The sequence below is a fragment of the Erpetoichthys calabaricus genome, chromosome 3 (genome assembly GCF_900747795.2).
Source record: "Erpetoichthys calabaricus chromosome 3, fErpCal1.3, whole genome shotgun sequence".
Taxonomy (NCBI): Eukaryota; Metazoa; Chordata; class Cladistia; order Polypteriformes; family Polypteridae; genus Erpetoichthys; species Erpetoichthys calabaricus.
Window position 1 is genome coordinate 246,897,700 of NC_041396.2, and position 25,659 is coordinate 246,923,358.

General features: G+C 40.0%; 2 protein-coding genes across 3 annotated transcripts in view; one reads left to right on the forward strand and one right to left on the reverse strand.

The window, feature by feature from the left end:
• The window catches only part of LOC114642519 (A-kinase anchor protein 7), a 292,389-nt gene extending 272,943 nt beyond the window's left edge, over positions 1–19,446 (forward strand). Inside the window, exon 8 of one of the 2 annotated variants that reach the window (XM_051924153.1) lies at positions 18,828–19,446. In XM_051924153.1, the coding sequence (XP_051780113.1) occupies positions 18,828–19,000 (173 nt within the window). In that variant the 3' untranslated portion in view covers positions 19,001–19,446. Of the gene's footprint in view, positions 1–17,873 lie in introns of both variants that reach the window. The other variant, XM_051924151.1, reaches the window with a different exon arrangement.
• LOC114647575 (solute carrier family 35 member D3) overlaps positions 1–25,659 on the reverse strand; it is a 1,087,183-nt gene that overhangs the window by 593,214 nt on the left and 468,310 nt on the right. The window lies entirely within an intron of this gene.

The following is a 25,659-nucleotide window of genomic DNA, read 5'->3' on the forward strand; positions in this document are numbered from 1 at the left end:
AAATGTGTCATTATTTGATGTGTGATTGTCACACTTGCTCCAGTTTATTCATCCATCCATTTCTTAATTATAGTACTTAACCATTTTTCCAGTCAGTTGTCATTCAGAGTTAGAGTCCATCTCAACAGCAACAGGCCAAAAAGAAGCAGACACTGGTAAATGGGTAAGGTCAACCATCCCAAGAGCCAATACCATCCCACACACATGCAAAACAAAGTAAAGTTACCAGTTATGTGATACAAGGACTTTGAATAATGGGAGGACTTTAAACTAAATGGAAAAAGATTGTCAAGGAAGTGAAATCTCTTCACATATATTTGCACGCCTGTGGCTCACTGCCACCGGCACGAGAACACCTGAGGTGCAGTGATTTCAGTGACGGTTTTTGGAGAAACTACCATACCACTTGTTAGTCTTGCTCTTAACAAGGACTTGTTAGCTTCTATTTACTTTGCATTCTAGTTTTCATTCTCTGACCTCTCGCTTTGGTGTGTGTTGTAGTGTCCTGTTGTCTCATTGTTTCTTGTTTGTTGGCATTGACGTTATGCTGAGGCTCTTGTTCTTTTGTGTGACATGTGGTTTTGTGTATGCTTTTCGTTAGTGATAGAAACGTTAGCCTGTGGGTTACGATGAAAATTGTCCATCTGCTGTAAAGACACGAGCAGGCATCAGTCAGCCCATTCAGTGATTTTCACCAACAGCAGGTGCCTGCCATGTCACTTTCCTGGTACAGAGTGGTTAGTCACCTCTGTTCTTTCTGCCTTTTCAATTCATTGTCAGTGTCAGCATTTTGCAATTAATGATCAGTATTAGGGTTTTTTAACCTTGCTTTTTGAGAATTATTTATTGAATATTTTAACCACCACATTCGCACACTGTTAATGGATTATTTCTTTATTGATTGACTAAACATTGTACTGCACTGTTTGTTTTTTGGGTGGTCTTAATCAAAGCACTTTGTCACTTTTTGCACCTACCCCTTGTCTGGCTGCATATGTCCTCATCTGCTCGACTCATCTTGGTAACGATACAGATAGTGGGGAGTGTTGGTCAAGGGGCTCCTGGACACAACAGGAACATGGAGCCAACCTGCACCGTCACACACAACCCTAGTCTGCTGTAGCCTGAAATAGAGTGTTAAAATAAAACAGAAATGAAGTTGTATTAAGATACATTACAATGTAACTGTACATAGAAAGATGCAAATACCTAGCAGTGAGCTTCTCTTTTTATGTATTTTATGTGACAACATAATATTAATATTTAAATGGAATAGTCTAAATACAGTATATTAAACTCAGACCATATGGCAATAAAGAAAAAAAATGTTAGTCAGTATACGTCTCTTCTGCTCTTGCTCATCTTCTCATCCAGCTCCTCTCTGGACAACCCACAGTGCACTGTGGCAGAAACAAGCCTTGAAATGTCTGGCAAAATACAACAACGTTTCATCCTGGCATCTAATTACATGTAAATATAAGACATATAAATATATGACAATAGTGAAAGTTTGGAGCAAACAAAAACAGAAAATGTGATTTGCTGAGAAGAGATAAGTGTATGTGAGTGAAAACTACCTGAAAGCAACAATCAGATGGAGTCAGGGACCATTTTGGAGAAATACAGCAAATAACTGACTCTGTAAACAAAATCCTGTTTTTAAATACAGTACATTATTCTTTTCATTGCTGTATTATTTTTTCCCTTTATTACTCACTTTCTTTGTTTCTTTACAGAATTTGTATATGACATTACCTCTTAACTTACCATCTGAGGAGTTAGTGTGTGCAATGAAAGTTCTATACAACTTAAAAATGCGTTCATTAATTGCACTTTGAAAGCACTGGCTCTCGGTGTTCACGCAGACAGTATGTCAGAGACTGTGATTCGTTTTCTTGTTTCCCCCGTGATTCTGGCATACTCGCTTCCTCTTCATTTGAGTCAAGTCATCTGTGCAAGACTCCAACTCCAAGGCTGGGCACGTCCTCGCTTTGTGAAACGCAGCCCTCAAAGGCCTTGCTTTCACTCAGCACCTCCAGATAGCTTTTGCCTCCTTCTGGGTATGGTCGCGTCTAAGTGTGGCCCTCGGGACGTCTTGCTATGTTCTCTTCTCTTATTGTTTCACTTTCCTTAGACACTGACCCAGATTTGATTTCAATTTAGGGCTAAAGCTGATGACGTCTTTTTAATTCCATCTGGTTTCTGTTTTGGCAAAATTGATTCATGTACACTTTTTGTTTTGAAAGTGAGCCTTAGTCTTGCATGTGATCCAAAACTTCTAGAAATTTTATTACAGGGAGAAAATGGAAACAGTTAAAAAAAACTTGAGTCAAATATTAAAGAGACAACATTATTTGTAGACTTGCTAGCTGTCCAAGTTTCAAAGCATTTCTGAAATGCTAACATCAACGGCTAAATTTGAGAGCTCACACAATGTCATAGAATAAAATAAATCCATCATAAGGATTAGGTTGAGTTCAGGGCACAAGTGGTTTTGAAGGTCGTTGTTTAAAAACTTAACATGGCCACTGAATGAATCATCTCAGGAACGGTTCTGCTCATTTCACAGCTCTGCTGTTTTTAAATAAGTTATAATAAGTCTAAAAAGTTATATACTGCACTTTGCTTTAGATGGAATATAGCAATTTGGAATAATTATTAATAATTATGATGGTCAGCATGTTTCCTGTGGCAAAAGCCAAATAGTGTAACATGTCCCAGGTAACTTGTGTGCTGCCCCAATGGGAGAGGGTTGATGAGGGACAGCACTGAGTACAAGGCAGTAAAGAGCCCTGGACGTGGCCCCAGTCCATCATAAAGCCCACACAGCCACTCTAACACTTGCAGTTATCAGTTCACCACCCTGCACATCTCTGGGGATTAATGAGCCAAAGTGAGATATTACATTGGTGTTCCACCCTTTAGAGCTGTAAACATTTATAGGCTGCTGCCTCACAGATCCACCATTCAGGGTTCCATTCCCACACCCGGCCACAGTCTTTGTGGAGTTTGTACAAATCATCCCCAAGGACATGCATGTTAGGTTAATCTGCCCTGCCAAGGTTGACTCCTGCTGTGTGTGCCCAATGACAAACTCTGCTGGATTCTCTGGGTGTCCATTCTTATACAGTACATGTCCCTTAAGATATTAAACAGATGTTTATAAAGAGCACATTAGAGAAGAAAAACACCAAGGTGTGCAGCCATAGAATCACATGATACAAATGGATATTTTCCAGATTGATAATTGTGAAGGCCTAATGCCAACAGACAAGCTCAAAGATTCTTTTATTGTTTAACTTTGTGAGAAGTAAGCAGTCCAGGTGTGCTGTTGAGCGCAGATGTGTTCACTGAAGTTGACAAATCAATTGCCAGTGTCACCACTAAAGCTGACAGAATAACTTGGAACTCGAACCTCCTTACTGTATTCAGCTAGATGGAGTAAACCGGAAAAATACATCCATCCTTCATTCTGCTATTTTACAGAATAATATTTATGTTAACTGGAAGACAAAGTTGTCTGAAACTCTTAGCATGATATGTTTTTTGATTTGTTAATGTCAGTAGGTTTTATTATTACATGATTTTATTCAAATCGCCTTCTCTGCTTGTCTGGATCAAATTTTGCAATCAATTTTTTACGCATTTTTACCGAACTGATTTCCTTCAAACTGTGCATGCATGGTGATCTCCGGTGACAATGCAATATTTCATCAGTTTTAATCCGGGATCTGTACATTAATTATGTCAAATTTAAATTTCTCATTTCTTTGTATTAAACTTTTAGCAATTACATATATATGCATAGTGCTTTTAGCCAACGCACATATATGAAAAATTAGCAGTGTTGGCCAAGTGGTTAGCATGTTGGACTTTCGATCAATTGGTCAAAGGTTCAAGACTAATGTAGACAACTCCATTTAAAAAGAAAATCATTTTGGTCAAGTGGTTAGTGTGTTGGATGTTCAATCAAACGGTTGAAGGTTTGAGACAAGTATACACAAACTTTTTTTTTTTTTTTTTTTACCACATTTTACTCATTTATATACAAATTATCAAAATTCTCTTTTCTTTGATTTGGCGATATTGGCTCACTGGATAATGTGTTGGGCTTTTCTAAGAAAGATTGATGGTTCACTTCTCCAGTAGACAAACTCATATTTACAGTACTTCACACGTGTAAAGTTTCACTGCGTTTGGGATTTTCTGAAATGAGAAATGAACAGGAACGAATGTTACGTTTCACTTTAACATTAGAATTACTAGAGCCTATGAAAAAACTCGTAGATCCAGCCCACCTTAAATCCGTTCGCATCTCTCTGTCGGCGTCTTTTGTCCTGTAAATGTGCCGATAAAGACGAGCAGCAAGCAGCCTGCTATTCCATCCCCCACCGCCGCAGAACCTGCACAAACTCCTTCCAGCTCATGCCTTGATTGATTATCTGGGAGCGAAGTGCTGGAGTTTTAGAGTGGAAATAATAGATCGTTATTTGGAGCAAATGCATTTCATGTGTGTTCAGTTTCTACAATAATCTGTGCAAACACATTGTTAAAACAGAAACGTTTTTCATATTTTAGATAGATAGATACTTTATTAATCCCATATTTTAGTAATAAATGACAAAATGTAGGCATACAATATATAATGTGTAAAGCCTGAAGTCCAAAGATCAAATAAACACTTTCACAAAAGGTTCAAGGACGATACAACAGCTTCCGTGGCGTAGCGGTAAGATGTGCTGACTTGTAATCAGAAGTCCCTGGTTTGATCCCCACTGCCTCCTATATTTGCCGTTTTCAGTAGTAAGCTGCTCTTATTGTTAATATTATACAGTATACACATACATTTGGTTTGCGTCTGTAACAGACGGTGTACATTTATAGGACTTGTGAAAGTTAAGTTTTTTGTATTTTTTCACTTTTATTCTCTCAGTCATACTACCGCCCTAAGGATCTGACACTGTTAGTTTTTATTTGAAACTGGGAGTAACTGTAGATGTGAGTGGCATTTTGAGGCAATGGAACCGGACATTCTCTGATCTGGAGGGATAAAAGCTGACACACAAACGCTGGTGAATCGGCCTTCTTCGTATCTCACCGTCACTTGATTTTTTTTTTATTCAGTTATATTGAGTGTTCCTATGATGTCAAAGAAAAAAACAAGACATAGTTATATATGATATTTGGAATTATTTATTTTATGACCTATATAGTACATTTCAAAAAACATTGTGGCATGGATGCAACATTATTCATATTATTCATATTCATTCATTCGCATAACATCTTGCGGTTATAATCAGTGACCGAGTGTTTTTTTTTTTCCCCGCTCTTGCCAGTCTCCATGTTGCTGTATGTTGCTGTTTCTTTTGTACTCCAGGACATGCAGAGGAAGGAATAGTACAGAGAGGTCAGTTCAGCGCTGTATGCAGTCATCAAATTCAAATGTTAACAGTTCACACACACACAAGGACCATCCTTCCTACATTTACGATGTGTGTACCTGTTGCAGTGCGCACACTTCTCTCTGTGCTGTGGTTCCTATTACACACCTGAAAGAAAGACAATATATGTGACATTTTGAAGAAATCATTTTATGACCTGAATAGTACCAATCAGAAAACATCATTGCACTAATGCAATATTATTTGAAAACGAACAGCATCAGATCGGTGTGAATTTATGCTGGCGCTGTTACTTAGAATCAGATCAGGAGGGGCGGAGTTGGGGGGGGGGGGGTACAGCGTGATCGTGATTGAGAGAATAAAACTGAAAAAAGCTAACTTTTAGAAATGTCATACGTTTATAGCTGATCTGACGATGTTTGTTAATAACAATAATAACAATAAGCAGCTCACTACTATACTATACTATACTAATGGTATAGCAGGCTGCTTGCTGCTTGGGCTTATTGATACATTTACAAGACAAAAGACGCTGATGGAGAGGTGCAAAGGAATTTAAGGTGGGCCGGATTTATGAGTTTTTTCGTTGGCTCTGGTAATTCTAGTGTTAAGATCGCAGGTTCAATTCCACTCTGTTGCTAATGTCATTTCTGTCAAATCACCTTCCCACCCACTTTGGGGTTTTTGTAACGTGTCGAGGACTGTGTAGCATTAAGGTGGCTAAAATAAATATATATACATATATACATATACTGTATATAAAACATTTTTAAGTGACACGATTTTATTCAAAAATGCACAAATTTGTCTTCCTTGTATTAAGATTTTATTGGTCATATGTGACTGAAATAAAGTTGTGGGACTCCCAAAAAAGAATTAATTTAATTCAAATAAAATGCATAGATTCCTTAAATGGTCCTCAAAAAAAAATCTCCCATAATACAAACATTTCTCCAATTATAGCCATTATCCTACAGACTTTAGTCAACTTTTATATGATGTATCATTTTCTTTCCATACTTAAGCTGGTTATAAATTTTACTTTGCTTTTTAATATGTTTTGTATTTCAGTGGCGTAAACATAAAAATAAAATATTTTTATATTTCCATAGAAAGCAAGGAAATCTTTATAGCAGTAAAGTCTATGCAGTAAATTATTTAATAGAATATTTGCTGGGCCTGTCGACGTAAGTCTTTTTTGTGTATTCAGTTTTATTTTGTGACTCTTAAAGGAGGCCAGATAACTAATGGCGCCTCGTGATTTTAAACCAGTAAATTAAAATGATTTACTTATTGACTTGCCTTGTTCTGATTGTCGGAGAACTACAAAGGTGCATTCCTGTGAAATTTGACAAAAGACAGATAATTCCTGGCCTTGTGTGACGCTTAGATCATTTGAATCTGAAGAATTCTTCAAACAGCGTGTGGTTCATTGTTGACAGATATTATTGCTGTTGCCAGCACAGCACACTAAGGTCAGCCATGTTGTTATTGGAGAAAATAAATATCAGGCATATTAGATCACAGTTATTTTGCGAGATGACAGAATTAGTAGTGCCACTGAAGTGAATTGTTGCTGTGTTGCCTCTGACAATGAACATACAGCAAAGTAATTAACTGTTCGTGCTGCTTAAGAGCAAGACTAATGTGTTTATTTGTATAGTTTTACCTGTTCATTTAATTTTCATATCAGAATATTGAAATGAATTTGACACTTGAGAATTATTTTGCAAAAATGTTTAAAAAGTGGATGAATTATTCATAGCATACACTAAGGCACCTTGTTTGTCTTTGTCCATTTGTAAATTATAGGCTTCTGTTAAACAGCACCAGGAACCCAGAGTGTGTCAGAGAGATAACATTCATGAATTACAGAAATGTGCTTAACACACAGGCAGCAGCTCAAGTGCATCAGTCTTAGAATCAGAACATCTGGCTGCAGTGGTCTAGACATGGCCATCATAAAAGGACAGGGCTTTGTGGCAGTCAGGGTCGCAGAAGTAAAGTTCTCAGAGTCTTCACAGAGAAATTGTTCTTCAACTCATTAAAGAGCTGAATCTTTGTACACAGTCCAGTTTAAGTAATTCTGTTTAGAGTTATAAACATTTATAGATTGCAAATAACAGCTGGGAAAGTGCAGGAGAATTCGAGAGTAATCCACTCCGTTACTAGAAGGAAAAGCTGCTACAGTATCAGCAAAGCAGCTCTTCGCTTTCAAATATGCAAGATGGACAGAGATCCTTACCAAGTGAAGAGGCAGCAAATGCAGACACAGAAACTGACTTTGTGCAATTTTAAATAAGGACATCATAAGTCAGTGACAAAGAAATACATTTCAGATTTTGTAGAGCCAGCGAAGTTAATGTGACTCTCATTTCAGGAAACTTGCCGTCATATTGAGAGAGGGTAGAAGTTGGTTGTGTAAGGCAGTTTGTTTCATTGTGTTATCGAATTGCCTAACATGAAAGTACTGAATAACCAGGAAACCTACATCACCACCGACATAGAAATCTGTTTCTCTTCATTTTGTTGGTGTACATATTTCAGTTTCCGTCTTTGTTTTATAGGACATGTTTAGTAAAAGGATGTTTCGATCATCTGGTTTGTAGCTATGGTGTATGTAGTCTTTAAAAGATGGAAACGTTTCGCCACTTCCGCATATTTGTAGTAGACAGTAGGCAACTGTGTGCCGTCACACAGTCAGAGTTTACTGTTTCCCTCAAGAACACCATGGTAAGGCTTCCTTTCGTTTTCATTGGTCACAACTGAGGCAACATCAAACAAGCAGTGTGTGAGGCATAACAGAGACGATCAAAGGGGAAACAAGAAATTATAAACCATAATTTTATATTCCACTGCTCACAGCATGAACCATCTACAGTCCTGGCAATTTATTCCATGTGTCTGTGTTACTCTGCCTGAAGAAGAGCTTCCTAGTGTCTGTGCGAACTTTATCCTTGACAAGTTTCGATCTGTGTTGCAGTTTGTATTGAAGAACTTAGTTTTAAGTAATACCTGGGATCCACCATAGTAATTTCATTCATAATTTTAAAACTTCACTCACGTCACCTCTTTACCTCAGTTTGCTTAAACAGAAAGGGTTGGACTCCCTCATTCTCTCCTCATAGCTCATACCTCTCAGTCCTGGAATCAGCCTAGTCGCTATCCTCTGGACTTTCTCTTGTGCTGTTCTGTAATATGAAGACCACAACTGTGCACAGTTCTCCAGACAAGTTCTTTACGAGTGCATTATAGAGCTTAGTCATAATTTCCATTGATGTGTACGCTATGTATGCATCATCTAGTGGCACCTAGATCAAGTGTAGCAGAGCAAATTTCAGTAGAAGCCATTTTAGGGAGATAATGCATGAATAAGTTTATGAACGCCAAAGTAAAGATGAGAGTGTTTAGTTTTGATTTCTATGTTACAATTCATGTCACTTTACTGCTAGACAGAAAATTGGACAGAGGTTCAGCAAAATGTTAGAGCAGCAAAGACACCAATTGTTGAAGACCTTTGTTATTTCTTAGGTTGAAAATATTTTGGTGTCAAAGTTCTCAAGGTTAACAGTGGAGTAGGTGACAAGAAGCAAGTGTCATTGAGGCAGCAGCTGAAGTCAAATGTGGTCAACACATTCAGTCCAAGTTGGAAATCAAGCAGCAAGACTTGGAACTTTCTGTTGAATCTTTGTAGAGATGGATCTTGGAAGGTGGAATGAAGTGAAAATAAGATATGCCAGTATGTAATAGAGTTTTGATTGGTGTAAGACAAATTTCAGCACACTTCGCATCAGACGTGCCACAGATATTTTGTCCAGTCTGTTTTAGTCTCAAGCCACCATTTTAATAACTGCTACTGTAAGTGTGCAATATAGAGATCATTACTAGAAAAACAGATGAACATAAATACGCTTGAAGTCCATCAAGTTCATTTGGTTAGCAAATATCTTCACATTTACATTTCAAAACCAATCCAACGGTGCATGAAGGTAGCGCTCTTTTAAAGTAGGGTGTTGAATTTGAACTGCAGAGAGCAGCGCTGCTCTTGTTAACCTGCTTCTAATTAGGCAGGTCTATTAAACATATAAATGTGGGTCTCGTGCGTGAGGAGCACATTGCATTTGTTAAAAATAAACATAACCCAATACAAAGGAAAAAGCTTTCTGTAGCATCACATTGATTATACACTGGCATTGGACGACGTCAAGTGAGTGATACGTTGTCTCAGGTGCTGTGTGTGCTCGCTGCTCTTCATTTACGAGTCAATGTAAGGTTGAAAGATTTGGCAGCTGTATTCATTAAAATATGAACTGCAAAATATGAATTTGAAGTAAATGAGAGAGAGCTGATAACGAAGAGCCACAGGAGAACAAATCTGTGTAACACCCCCAGTAACGCCTGGACAAGACTGAACAGCACCCATCGTCTGACTGCACGTCAAATGACAAACTAGAGTTAAGTTAACATTACTGGCTAACTGGAAATAGAAACCTGCCCTGCAGTGATTGATCACATAGTAGTGCACATTATTACATTAACACTCACCCAGGCCAAAATGCCTATCTAAACTGTTCTTGCTGCTGTTATACCATATAATAGTGCAATAGTCAAAAATAACAGAAAGACGTCATAGCAGACAGAAGCGCATGTCACAAATGTGTGTGTGTTTGTGTCTCTTCTGTCACTGCACTCATTACAACGTGCAGATTAACACTAGAATTACCAGAGTCTATGAAAAAACTCGTAGATCCGGCCCACCTTAAAACCGTTCTCACCTCTCTTTTGTCTTCTAAATGTGCCGATTAAGAGGAGCAGCGAGCAGCCGGCTGTTCCATCCCCCACCGTCGCAGAACGTTCACTAAGTTTTCCCAGCTCATGGCTTGTTTGATTACCTGGGAGTGACTGAACTGCTGGAGTTTTAGAATAGAAATAATAGATCGCCATTTGGAATACATGCATTTCATGCGTGATCCGTTTCTACACTAATCTGTGTAAACACATTGCTAAAACAGAAACTTTTTCATATTTTAGTAATAAATGTTACAAAATGTAGGCATAAACTATAGAATGTGTAAAGTCCGAGTTCCTAAGATCAAATAAACACTTCCACAAAAGTTTCACATACCTTGTAACAGCTTCCGTGGCGTAGCGCGCTAAGATTTGCCTCTCAGACCGAGTAGCTTTTCTCTGCCTCACAAACATGAGTTCAATTCCCCGCTGGGGATAAAGTGTTACTTCTTTTTTTTCTTTTTAACCTCAAACGGACATAAAATTTGTAAATTGGTATGCACTGTCAGTTAATGAGATCGTTATATTTTCATGTGGGATGCTCCTTTTAAAATATTTTTTTAACAATTGAGACTGCAATTAACATGAACAACTGTCCTTATAACTTATTTTTTTCAAGATCCATAACACACAGACAGACAGAGCACTGCGTAATACAGAGACAGACAGGCAGAGATATACAAACAAACAGGGAAGGCACATTCACTGAAAGAAAAAAAAAATCAACATGCGCGTTGTTTCTGCAGCACTGAATAAGCTCACCCGCTCTAACATCACATCACATTTTTTTTTCTTTCAGTACATGTGCCTTCCCTGTTTATTTGTATATCTCTGCCTGTCTGTCTCTGTATTACGCAGTGCTCTGTCTGTCTGTGTGTTATGGATCTTGAATAAATAAGTTATAAGGACGGTTTGCTGACTTGGAGCACCACTGCCTTACTGTGCCACAGAGACGCGAGTTCGATTCCCAGCTTTGAAGAAAGTGTTTTTTTTCCCTCAAACGGACATTGAATTTATAAATTGGTATGCACTGTAAATCGTTAACTTTAAAATGTCAATCGCGGTTATTTCTGTTGATTAATTCATGCTTTTTTACTTAGAGTCAGAACAGGAGCTTTTTCAGCTTATTCAGCTTCTGATCTGACTCAAACAGCGCCAGTATAACTTCACACCCAACCTGACGCTGTTCGTTTTCAAATAATATTGCATTACTTCGACGATGTTTTCTGATTGGTACTATTCGCGTCATAAAATGATTTCTTCAAAACGTCACATATATTTGTCTCTTTCTTTTTTTAAAATGTGCGTTGTAGCACTCAGCAACTGGCCACCTGCATGTTCTTGCGCACACTAAATCAGACAGCGCTATATGCAATCATCAGATTCAAATATTAACAGTTATATAGCACAGAATGGAAATCAGCAGTTCTTAGCATTCTACTTACTGTAAATTGCTTTCTTTTTTCTTCGGTTATAGTCTTGAATAAAAGTGCACTTGTTTTGTTATACTTTTACATCAACATATGTTCCTGTGTTTGAGCTACATGGGCATGCTCAAAAAATACACATATAATGCCACGAAAAGTGCATGCAGACACTTCAGTTCGCAAGCATTGGTACGACAATGCAGTCACAAGTACACTGCAGAGCTTTAGCGCGTCTTTATGTGAAAACAGCAGTATCAGATGGGGAGTGTCTGATGATTGCATATAGCGCTGAAGTTACTGCTGTTTACTATGCTTTCCTCTGCATGTCCTGGAGTACAAAAGAAACAGCATACAGCAACACGTGGGGACTGGCAATACTGGGGGAAAAAAACACGTGGTCGTATGTATCGTGATACACTGCAGAACTATAGCGCGTCTTTATGTAAAAACAGCAGTGTCAGGTGGGGGGCGGTAGGGATGGATCCTGAACGCGACTGAGACAATGAAAAGTGAATTTTAAAAAAATATAGCTAACCTTTACAAATATCATAAATTACACCGGCTGTTACAGACTGAAATCAAATGTATCATTTTATTCTAAAATAGTGAAAATAAGAACACTTCTCAAATGGGAGTTGTGCAGGATCGAACTCATGACCTTCTGATTCCCAGTCAGCGACTGATACTGTTACGCCACGGAAGCAGTGATAGGTAATTCACATCAATGTCTCACACTAAGACAGGTTTTTTTGGCGGTGGCTTTTTTTTGTACCTTTTGTGAAAGTGTTTCTTTGATATTTGGACTTCAGGCTTCATACATTATATAGTTTATGCCTACATTTTGTCATTTGCTACTAGAATATTGTAAACCGTTTCTGTTTTAACAATGTGTTTACACAGATTACTGTAGAAATGCAACACATATGAAATGCGTGTGTTCCAAATAACAATCTTATTATTTCTACTCTAAAACTCCACTTCACTCCCAGATAATCAATCAAGGCATTAGCTGGGAAAAGCTTGTTTACGTTCTAAGTCGTTGGGGGGATGGAATAGCCGACTGCTGGCAGCTTGTCTTTATCAGTACATTTAGATGACAAAAGACGCTGGCGGAGAGGTGAGAAAGGTTTTAAGAAGTGATTTAAGGTGGGCCGGATATACAAGTTTTTTCGTAGGCTCTGGTAATTCTAGTGTTAATCATTAAACTCCAGTTACCTTAGAGTTGGCGAAGGTGGATGAGTTTAAATACTTGGGATCAACAGTACAAAGTAATGGGGATTGTGGAAGAGAGGAAGAAAAGAGAGTGCAGGCAGGGTGGAATGGGTGGAGAAGAGTGTCAGGAGTAATTTGTGACAGACGGGTATCAGCAAGAGTGAAAGGGAAGGTCTACAAGATGGTAGTGAGACCAGCTATGTTATATGGGTTGGAGACGGTGGCACTGACCAGAAAGCAGGAGACAGAGCTGGAGGTAGCAGAGTTAAAGATGCTAAGATTTGCATTGGGTGTGACGATGATGGATAGGATTAGAAATGAGTACATTGGAGGGTCGGCTCAAGTTGGACGGTTGGGAGACAAAGTCAGAGAGGCGAGATTGCGTTAGTTTGGCCATGTGCAGAGGAGAGATGCTGGGTATATTCGGATAAGGATGCCAAGGATAGAGCTGCCAGGAAAGAGGAAGGCCTAAGAGGAGGTTTATGGATGTGGTGAGAGAGGACATGCAGGTGATGGGTGTAACAGAGCAAGATGCAGAGGACAGAAAGATATGGAAGAAGACGATCCACTGTGGCAACCCCTAATGGGAGCAGCCAAAAGAAGAAGACGACCTTGTGCTACTGAGCTCCTGAAATAATAACAGCAGTTTTAACTTTTCATTTTCTCTCAGCATCCAATCTTCTGCTCACTTTCGTTGGCTTTCTCCCTGAGACCCCGGCAGTGGTTTGAAATGCGCCGACTTTAGAAATTGTTGGCAGGTGTTTTTGGGCTCAGCCTTTGCAGTGCAGGGTTCCTCCACTATTCACTGCCCACATTTTCACGAGTTGTCCCTGTCGTGTTATGGGTCCACAGCTCTCCCAGCAAAGGCCAGTTCGTGTTTAAAATAAATAATCACTGCGCTCGTGGCTCAGCGAGGGGGCATGGTGGCTGTAGCGAGCCGCAGGGCGATCTGCGGTGTGGGCGTCTCTCACGTAAGTGCACAGGTGAGAAATGCTCACATCCGTGATTGTTCCTGTGGCTAATGTGCTGCAGCTGCTATGTCCTCTCGGCATAAAGGGAAGCGCGAGCCGGTTAGGAGGATGATAAGGAAGAAAAAGAGAACGAGGTGAAAGAAAGAAAAGCAGGTTGCAGGAATGGAGTGAGAGAGAGAGAAAGACGGTGCAGAAGAGTGAGCGAGTGCAGGCAGGCTCGCGTTGCAGCTGAGCAGGGTGCTTGAGTGTTTGGCCGACACCTGAGGAGCAGAAGTAGTGGTCGCTCCCGCAGAGTGTGTTTCAGGAAGGACGGGAGTGACCAGAAGGCGGATGACTCTCCGCGGATGGCAACGGGAGTCAGGACTTGGGATGTGGATTCTCCTGCGTGTGAGCCCTGGTCGTTGGGGAATCCTAAGTCACTGTTTGGAGGAGCCTGCCGGAGCCAGGGATCAGTAAGGCAAAACCGAACAGTCAAAGTAGGCAGAGCATGTCAGCTGCAACTAGGGTGACTCCTCTGTTACGGGACCCATTTGGGTGAAACAGGGAAGCCACCAGCAGTAGTAGAAGGATGCATCGGATTTTAAAAGGACAGCTTCCTGCATTGTGTTTGTACCTCGTTGTTTTTAAAGGATTGTGTTTTTCTATTTTAACCTCCACACGTTTCTTTTATGGATTACTAGCAAAATACCCGTGATTCGCAGCGGAGAAGTAGTGTGTTAAAGAGGTTATGTAAACATATATATACATAAACATATATACTTATATATACATATCTACATATACACATATCTACATACATACATATATATATATATATACATATACATATACACATCCACATATATATACATATATCAACATATATATACACATACATATACACACATACATACATACACACACATATATATATATATATATATACATATATACACATATAGACACATTTATATACATATACATATTTACATATCTACATATATATACACATATCTACATACATACACATATATCTATCTGTATATATATATATATATATATATATATATATATATATGTCTATCTATCTGTATATATATATATATATATATATATATATCTATATATATATATCTGTGTCTATCTATTTATCTATATCTATATATATATATATATCTATATATATATATATATATATATATATCTATATATATCTCTATCTATCTATTGTCAGTTCAGCACTCCGGTTGGAATATGACCAAGCCGTGCAAGCTTACTGTTAAGAATGCAACGTATAGTTGTACAGGAGAAAAGCAATCTTGCCTCAAATCAATGGGAACCTTTTGTAGGTCTATGAACTTAATTTAAACTTTAGGTTTACACGGTGCTCTGTTTCCATAGTACCTGCACTCATGAATATATCTGTATGTGTCAGTCTCTGAAATCGCCGCGCTTGGCACCGGCGAAGTACTGCTTTTAAATTTTTATTAAGAAGAAAAGAAAACCTTTTTAAATTGAGGTAAAATATACCACTAAGAATTTGTTAAGGATCTGTTTTTTTGTGTAGCTGACTTCACACAGCCTCTCCGCTGTTTTATAAACGAACGTCATATAAGGTCTTCCTTTTTCGTTGCTTCGCCAACGGAAGCAGCCTTTTTATTTAATCCTGTTTTTACGATTGTTCTGTTTGTATGCCAGTTTGTCAGTTCAGCACTCCGGTTGTAATATGACCAAGCTGTGCAAGCACACTCTTGAGAATGCAACGTATCGTTGTACAGGAGAAAAGCAATCTTGCCTGAAATCAATGGCAACCTTTTGTAGGTCTATGAACTTAATTTAAACTTTAGGTTTACACGGTGCTTTCTTTCCGAAGTACCTGCACTAATGAATATGTCTGTATGTGTCAGTCGGTCAAATCCCCGCGGTTCGCACCGGCGAAGTTCTGCTTTTAAATTTTTATTAAGAAGAAAAGAAAACCTTTTAAAATTGAGGTAAAATATACCAATAACAGTTTGTTAAGGATCTGTTTTTTTGTGAAGCTGCCTTCACTCGAGTGATCACTTTGAGCTTTAAGCCTGAGAAATCACCCCATAAATGCACACGTTTAATTGCACATCTGTTAATATGTATGCTTACACAGTATTAAAAGACACTCAACAATTACACAGTATTAAAAGACACTCAACAATTAACGTCATTTACCTTCGTTCCCGCGTTTGACTCGTGCTGTAAATCTCTTTCTTGTTTTCACTTCACGTGATTACGTAGGAGGCATAATACGTGATGACGCGATACGTGACTCCACCTCCTCCATTAGAGTATATGGACAAAAAACAGGTTCCAGTTATGACCATTACGCGTAGAATTTCGAAATGAAACCTGCCTAACTTTTGTAAGTAAGCTGTAAGGAATGAGCCTGCCAAATTTCAGCCTTCTACCTACACGGGAAGTTGGACAATTAGTGATGAGTGAGTCAGTCAGTCAGTGAGGGCTTTACCTTTTATTAGTATAGATTTATTTATTGAACATTGCACTGCTGCACTTGATTTGGACACCTTTTTTGATATCTTTTAATAAAAGTACTTTGCACTTTGTTACACCATCCCCTTGCTCATTGTTATTGCCTCACCGTCTAGCTCATCGGTGACATTACTGATGGTGTTGGGTTCAAGGGAGCATGGAGCTGAACCCGCATCGTCACAGTCCCCAGACATGTGGTCTCATTGGAGACTCGTATCTGGCCCCGTGAGCCCAGGTGAGTTTCATGTACCTGACTACCGCAGTGAATCTTCAGTGGATTAACTTTCTCAAGTCACCTCATGGGTCTCTTGTTATTATCTCTGTGATGGTTCTTTGGGGGTTTTCTCCTTCATGAGTTTTGTTTTACTGACCAGGGAGCTCTTTACTTTTGTACCCTGCAGTGTGCCAACAGGATAACCTCATTTAAACCTTTTACTTTCATGTGAGAAATGGCAGAATGGACATTCCTTACACTTGACTTCATCACATATTTTCCCCACTAGCCTCATACTGATTATTTTTAGTTTTAAAGGAAGTAATTTGTCACCACATAAAATGCGTTACTTTATCTGTCACAAGTTGGATTCAAAGTAAAGTGCGATGTTAAAGATTAATACAGTAAATGCAAATGACTGGCTGTGAAAGAGCTGCCATCGCATTACCAATTAGCCCAAGAGTCTGCTATGGTGCCAGGCTTCTCCATGAGTGTCTCTCGATGGACTGTGATATAATTTGGAAAATAGTCCAATAAAAGGAATGTCTTCAAGTAAAACAAATCTGCACACAACATGCAGCAGGAGATTGGGACAAGTATTTTAAAAGTAATGAAGGGACTGAATTGTATCTGATTATCCTTTTTGGGCGTAACATTTGCCATTTTCGCCAGATATGTGGAGGACCTCATTTAAAAATTAGAACTCCAGAGCTCCCCTACTGTGTTACTCAGTTATTTTGTTGTACTGATTTGATGTTCCAGTCAGAGGCCCAGAAAGGCCTAAGTTGTCGGCGGAGTGGTGGCTCTGAGGCTAGGGATCTGCACTGGCAATCAGAAGGTTGCCGGTTTGAATCCCGTAAAATGCCAAAAGGGACTCTGCCCCATTGGGCCCTTGAGCAAGGCCCTTAACCTGCAATTGCCAAGCGCTTTGAGTAGTGAGAAAAGCGCTATATAAATACAAAGAGTTATTAAAGAATTATTAAGTGGCCCTGAAATCCCCCGGCCTGGCAGATCTGACGTTCAGCTCGGGTTGTGTGCAGTTATATTAAAAGGTCTGCGTGTTTCACTGCGGCTGTGCGCTTAAAGAAGTCAGTGCAGCGTGCGCAGGCCACAGACGTTAACATACTTGGTGTATTTGTGAACTTTTAATGTATAATTATCAGAAATCGGACCCAAGTTTGTATGCAGCTGAAAGTCACAGCCACCGTGTTGCATTGCTGTTGCTTAATTTTAGACCTGTCTGTTATTTAGCAGATGATTTAGGTTTAGATTATTTGGCTTTGCATGGACAAGTGAGCGTTCTGTGCTAAGTGACGGTGAAATTAAGTGCCCTGTTGTTGTCTGTTGTAACATTTAGGTGAAAACAATGTGGTGGAGCCAGACGATGCGGAACTAGTGAGCCTGAGCAAGAGGCTGGTGGAGAATGCGGTCCTTAAGGCTGTGCAGCAGTACCTGGAAGAAACTCAGCAGAGTAAAAGCCGGCAAAGCGACAGCGGCCCAGCTAAGACTGAAGAAAGCCTTAATGGCAGTGAAAACAGAAAATGAGCTCGGAGGGTCTCTCTTAGCCGTCCACTAAAAGAAAAACAAAATGACAAGAAGCAAATGCTGAGCTTCACTTTGACAGCGGCACACTGACGTCCAAGGCAAGTACGGACGCTTTTGGGACGGACCTGCCAGAGGGAATGTAAAGCACATCATCATGCACAGAATCGACACGTCGTCATGTGTGACGGGAATTCTTGGAATCGACTGCCAAGCAATTTTCAGATCTCTGTGCGCCTGATTCTCGCCGCTGTTTTCACCAGCACATGAGAGGCACAAAACTCGGAGCCGCTTGTACTTACCTGATAAACACAAGGAATAATAAAAGGGAAACTTTTTCAAGTTCTTCATACAAAAATGAGAAACGAGCATGGCTCCGACTGGCCTGTTCAGAGAGAACTTATTGGAATGCACTTAAGACGGACCAGAAAACCCACCGCTGCTTGAGCATCTAAGATGACCTGGACTACTTGTGACATTCAGTGCAAAGACAATCACCCATTTTACCAAGCAAATGTATCACTACAATGTCGTAGATCAAAGTGGATCTAAAACCTCGGAGCCCTTGAGCGTTTGTGTACAGCGGGTATTTGAATGGCAGTTTACTTGTGAGGGCTATCCTACTGTTTAAATAACAATACTCGAGCAACACAAGGCAACTGCTGATATTCAGGTTTTGAGATATCCCAGGCAGTCCAGTGACATTTTCTGGCTGTGTCATTAACGTCCGCACATATTCTGTGTCTTTTCTTTTCTTTTTCTCCTTCAGGTGATCAACATGATGTGTGCCTCATTAGAAAGGCATTACATCGAGAAACTGCGGCCCTGTTAAAGAAGCTGTCCGAGATAAAAGAGCGACTGCGGCAGCCAACCGTTCAGGCGTTAATGCGCAGGGAGATGGCAGCTAATGATGCTACACCCCTCCATGGTGGGAAAAGTTAAATTAGCTGGAAAGCCTGGCGTCGTTCAGGAGCTGCCGGTGTACACTACCTAAGCACTCAGGTTGGAAGAGAAGTTGTTTGAAATGCTGGCCAAGTGTTTTTCTCTTCTGTTTTGTTTGTTGTTTTTTTCTTTTTCTTGTGTTTTAATTTGTTTGTTTTGTTTCTCCCCAGATGTTCTGTACATCTGGAACATTTAATTTCATATCTTGTAATCATGTCTGGAGGCAAATCAGTTTCTGTTTATGTGTTGGGGAAGATAAGAAGTAAGAGATATCTTTTCCTTGAGTGGCCTTAACAAGAAAAGTAAATCTAGAGGTGTCGTTTGAATAAGTAATACAGTAGGCCTGGAATCTATATAAAGATATACATCAACATGTTTTTATTAAGATGAAATCGGGGCATCTGTTCATACAAATTGCAAATAAAGAAGGACAATTTGGGAAATAACTGCTTGCATTTTGAAACAGATCACCACAAAATCTTATTTTCCTTTTGTAAGCTGCCAGGTACGCCGTGGGGTGGCTGCTCCTCCTTGTGGTGCCAGTCCCGTCAGAGCAGCCTTTTCACTTCCTCTTACGTTTGTTTTTTTCTCCTCTCTTAGTGAGTATTTTCAATGCATTATTATCTAAAGAAACGCACTGACGTTGCCCAAACAGACCAGACTGCTCTGCTAATGGGATAAAATGTTATTATGAGGCACAAAATGAATCAATGGTCATTAAGCAAGTCAACCGGTCGATTGGTTACAAAGTTCACGGCGTCTTGCCCGAGGCTGCATGTGTGCTACGCTGCCTGTTTGTGTCCACACCTTCTGGAGAATTTGATTACAGTCCAATATGTTTGAAGCTGTCCTTCTAACATGACATTGTCAAATGCCCCAGGAGGATCCCTTATCCTATTGTTTCACTACAGTCCAACTGTAATCCTGTTGCAGTGCATTGTGCTCATCTTCACAAAGCACAGACTGATGGCAGAGAGGTGAAGTCATTTGTTGACAGTTATGCTTTTGTTCGTATTCTTAATGGAGACTCAAGTATAGCATTGCCTATTTTTCTTTCTCATGTTCATCTCATTTGGAGTTTATCCAGTTTGGGATATTAGGGATTTCATCGCTGCTGTTTGCCTCTTGGCCTCTTCAGACTGTGGTCTGCAGTGCACCGTGGGACAGTTTGCACCCAAATGTGATGCATCTGGGATGAACATTAGAAATATGGAAAATGAGAGAAGACCACCAGGGTCCCAGAGTACACAATCCACTGTCTCATAGAAAGAATTCTGCTGGGTCAGCTTTATCGACGCCTTCAAGAGTTTTAAAGACTTCGGTGAAGCCACCACACAGCCATTTCTGCTCAGGCTTTATTCCCATAGCCTGCCACAGTAGGACTTTGCCTTTGGTCCCAGGGTGCACTTGGCTGCTCCCTTTTTCACAGCATCCAGTAGTGTCGTGTCTTTGTTTACAGCTTGGTGACTAGAAATGGACTTACTACTCCAGATGTGGTCTCACTAGCACATTATATAATCTGATCTAATCCTTTAAAATGCTTCCAAACTCATACCCACTTTTTGTAATTTCCCACAGTACTTCTGAAAAGCTCAGCTCATCCAAAGGGATTGTAAAGTGCCTAAAAAAGGGAGGGGGGTAAAACCACATTGTTCAAAAGGGCAAGTTTAGATGGCAGCATTCTACAAAAGAATTGTAAGAATACTCTGGAAATGGAAAGCTATCCATTCAGTCAGACTGGGAAGAACTGAAAGTCTTAACAACGCAAAAAAACTTCTCAGCCTTGATGAACGCTTTTGCTCTGTCTGGACGGTAACCAGACATTCATTACATTTGCACCCAAAACTTAACACATTGAAATAAATGTAGGTCCTTTATCAGAAAGTATGGGTTTAAGAAAACCATGAAGTCTAAAAAAGTCACCTGAAGCAAGAAGTGAAGCTTTGCAGGAAGTGACTGAGATGATGGCACCTGCAGCACAGAGATGGCCGGTCTTCAGGGAGTTGTTGAATTGTTGCTTCCAAAAATGTCTCTTGTCAGAATTCTCTGGTCAGTGGTTGCTTCATAGGTTCAGATGGTCTTCATAGAATATTAGCTATTAATTTACATAAACTGGAACAATAAGAGATGGTAAAATGAAAGTAAAAAATGAGATAACATCATGTGGCCTGACAAACATTTCACCCTGAAGACGACTTTTGTTATCTGAAAAATTAAGAACCAAAAATCAAAATGGATTTTGACAAGAACAGGCCATTTAGCTCTTTATTTAGAAAACTTTACATTATTTTTTTTACATTTTATCTACTTATAATATCATCGGCCACATACCTGCCTATGTGTGAATTCTGTCCTGGTCCAACCTTGATGTTTCCGCTTACTCTGGAGCTCCTGCCATTCCCCCAGTTCAATGTCACTAACACATTTAACCAGGTTAGTACTTATTGTTTTTTATCAGGATCAATTGTATGAGCTAGTGACACCATTCCCTCAATGCCATTTAATGGCTAAGACTTCACTGTTACCAACATCATAATTTTGTTTCGAACAGAAAACATTCCTTGAAAAATAATGAAAGTGTGAAGCTGACCCATATTTGGAAAATGTTGGAACTCTGGAAGCATCTACCGCTTGACACTTCATAAGGCAGCGTGCGATACATCTGGGGGCCCTAAGACAGGCGGTCAGCATATCTTGAAGGATATCAGAAGCTTGTTGCGCTTCTGGAGTACAACATTTCTTCAAAGATTTCTTAGTCAAAGTTATTGGCTAAATTAAAGTATCAAAATTCCTAATAAAATACTTGCAAAATTTGGCACATCCCATGAATCTCTGTACTTTTTTACGTTTTCCTGTACTTTCCACCCTAATATTTTTGAAATTTTGTCTGGATCTGCACTCAGTTTTATGCAGCTTGTACTGTACCTGATGAAAATGACAGAAGATATATCCATCCATCCATCCATTTTCCAACCCGCTGAATCCGAACACAGGGTCACGGGGGTCTGCTGGAGCCAATCCCAGCCAACACAGGGCACAAGGCAGGAAACAATCCTGGGCAGGGTGCCAACCCACCGCAGGACACACACAAACACACCCACACACCAAGCACACACTAGGGCCAATTTAGAATCGCCAATCCACCTAACCTGCATGTCTTTGGACTGTGGGAGGAAACCGGAGCGCCCGAAGGAAACCCACGCAGACACGGGGAGAACATGCAAACTCCACGCAGGGAGGACCCGGGAAGTGAACCCAGGTCTCCTAACTGCGAGGCAGCAGCGCTACCCACCGTGCCGCCTCAGAAGATATATAGAACTAGCATTTCTGTAATTTATAGTTTGTTGCTTCTTAAATTCTAAGGTTCTCTCACATGTTGAGTATGTTTCTCTAAATTTGGAGAGAAAATCAAAACACTGTCAGTATATACCAAGGGGCTAAATCGTAAAAGATCCCACAAAGTGTTGCTTACAATGATCAGAAGACTGCAGGGACATTTGCCAAACCTTCGGTCAAACATAAATCCTCATTTTTGTCCTGAAGTGACATTAAGGGTGGTCTTACATTTATCACATCCTCTTATTCATATCAAACTATATGCTCTTCTGATGCTAAGTCATGTGACCCTTTGATTTGGTGGAGGATTGACAATGATATTAGTGGAAATGGTTCATTGTTGGTTTTTGTTTTCTTGAGACAATGAAAAGTCCATGTCTGACTGGACTGGTGGATGGTGAGCTAATTTCACCTGAACTTGTTCATCTACAGCTGTGGTCTCAGGACACGAGGTAGGATGCACATTTCTTTTAGGCTTCATGAAGAATATCAATGGCATTGTCATAAGAACAATGTAGAGGAAGAATTCTTCATTTTGGTTTGCCGAGTACATCTCCAAAATCCTCATACCCTGGAGGTAAAGCATCAGTTCTTAAACAAGTAAAGCTCTTAGGGACCGTCAACTGAAGACACGTATTCCTACAGTTCTGTCCCCAAGAGTCACCTTCTTTGTCAGACTACAGTAATCCCTCCTCCATCGTGGGGGTTGCGTTCCAGAGCCACCCGCGAAATAAGAAAATCCGCGAAGTAGAAACCATATGTTTATATGGTTATTTTTATATTGTCATGCTTGGGTCACAGAAACACAGGAGGTTGTAGAGAGACAGGAACGTTATTCAAACATTGCAAACAAACATTTGTCTCTTTTTCAAAAGTTTAAACTGTGCTCCATGACAAGACAGAGATGACAGTTCAGTCTCACAATTAAAAGAATGCAAGCATATCTTCCTCTTCAAAGGAGCAAATAAATCAATAGTGCTGTTTGGCTTTTAAGTATGCGAAGCACCGCGGCACAAAGCTGTTGAAGGCGGCAGCTCACACCCCCTCCGTCAGGAGCAGACAAAGAGAGAGAGAGAGACAGAGTTTGTTTTTCAAGCACAAATCAATACGTGCCCTTCGAGCTTTTAAGTATGCGAAGCACCGTGCAGCATGTCGTTTCAGGAAGCAGCTGCACAAAAAATAGCATCGTGAAGATAATCTTTCAGCATTTTTAGACGAGCGTCCGTATCGTCTAGGTGTGTGAACAGCCCCCCTGCTCAATCCCCCTACGTCAAGATCAGAGAAAGTCAGCGCAAGAGAGAGAGAAAAGTAAGCTGGGTAGCTTCTCAGCCATCTGCCAATAGCGTCCCTTGTATGAAATCAACTGGGCAAACCAACTGAGGAAGCATGTACCAGAAATTAAAAGACCTATTGTCCGCAGAAATCCGCGAACCAGCAAAAAATCCGCGATATATATTTAAATATGCTTACATATAAAATCCGCGATGGAGTGAAGCTGCGAAAGGCGAAGCGCAATATAGCGAGGGATCACTGTAATCCATATTGGGCAAGAATTTACTAAACCAGGAATAACCTGTAATCGTTTTACATACTTCATGTATCTGTTTTGAATGGGACTTCTTTCGGCACGTGAAACATTTAAATATATTTTTGATGGATTTACTAGTATTCCCCAAGCAGCTAACTAAACCGTTGCTAATAAAATTGTATGCTGGACAAGAGTCAATAAAAGCAAAGGTGTACTTATTGCACAGGTACACCAGAAATAAAAAAATATTGTGGCTTTGTAACGGCAGCCCCGCTATGACTCGTTTCTCCCAAGTGATCAAGTTCACACATTAACTCCGTTATCCTGGCATAGCTTGGCCTGATCTTCCTTTTAAATGAATTCTCGTGTTGTCTGACTCTTTTCTGAGGCGTTTCTTTACCTAACGGAGTGGTGGGCCTCATATAGAACTGGTATGTTATAAGGCCTAATATTTTGTAGCAGCTTAGCACCTCATCTAGTCCTAGTTGCCCAGTTCATCTTGTGTTACTAAGGTGGAGTCCTTCCACTCCAAAATCTGCAACATTTCAAAAGTTATGCTAAATTCCCCAAATTGTTCTGTCCCCCTGTTTACATTTTAGTAGTTTATTACGAGACACTTTTTACTATCGGCTGCTCAAAGATGCAGATAGTTTTTCATTTGCATAAAGTCTAGAGGCCCAATCAAAAGGTTTACCAATTAATAATGAAATGATGAAAGCGGCCTTTGGCCTATCAGTGGAATGGCCGAGTGTCAGATGATCACAGGGGCTTTGGTGCAGGGAGGAGACGAGGACACCGAGTTCTTCTTGTATGGCTGGCTGATCCTCTTTGGAGTTTCAGCAAACACCCTCTTCATCTCAGCCTTGTCTGTGGTCACTTGCTGTTTTATGGGAAGAATGGGAAAAACACTAAAATTTGTTGTGAGATGAAGGCACAAATGGAGGAAAATGAAATTGTAGTCATGGCAGATGTGAGTCAAAAAGTCAATGATTGCCAAAAATCAAAATGGGCAAACTAGTTAAAGAGCCAAACAGTCCAAACCAAAATGGCCCTCACTCCACTAGATCTTCTTTGATCTAACTAACGAAGGAGCCTTTCACGATGTGTCTTCGGTCTATCGTGATCTGTCACAGCATGTTGTGTGCCACCATTTTATAGCGGAAGTCCCAGTTACGTCACCCTCCGTGGCACGAATGGTCACATGACAGCAATGGGACCAGATTGGCAAAACAACATGGTGGTCTTCAGGAACAAATGGAAACACAAAATGGCATCCAAACAAAATTTTTAAATATTTTTAACCAAAAAAGGTAAAAAAATGCACCTTTTTCATGATAAGAAGAAAATGCCTCCAAATTCCAACCAATAAATGAATCGAAAGGGAGGGCAGCTTCTTAGACGTATTCTGAAAGAAAAATAATTAGCTATAAAGACCAAGGCTCGTAACATTCACCTTTGATAAGCAGGAGTTTTAGACTATGAAGAGTTAAGAATTATTTTTTGTTAACGAGAGAGAATGAGAGGTTGGGAGCATGCGTGCCTTCAGTAAATGGATACAGTTTTCTTGTGACCACCTTAGACTTTGCCTTTCCAGAAGTACCCATGCATTTAAATCATTTTAAGGGTCGGTCTGAAGGTCCAGTCAGTGGCTCCTTCCCATCTACAACTGCTAAAGATACGTGAGCTCAAATGGTTGCGGATTCTTTTCTGAGCTCAGTTAGACCTTCCTATTGAAATTGTAAACATCATCCTAATCGTAGCTGAGGCAGGGTCCTAGTTCTTAAGTAGTGGGTGC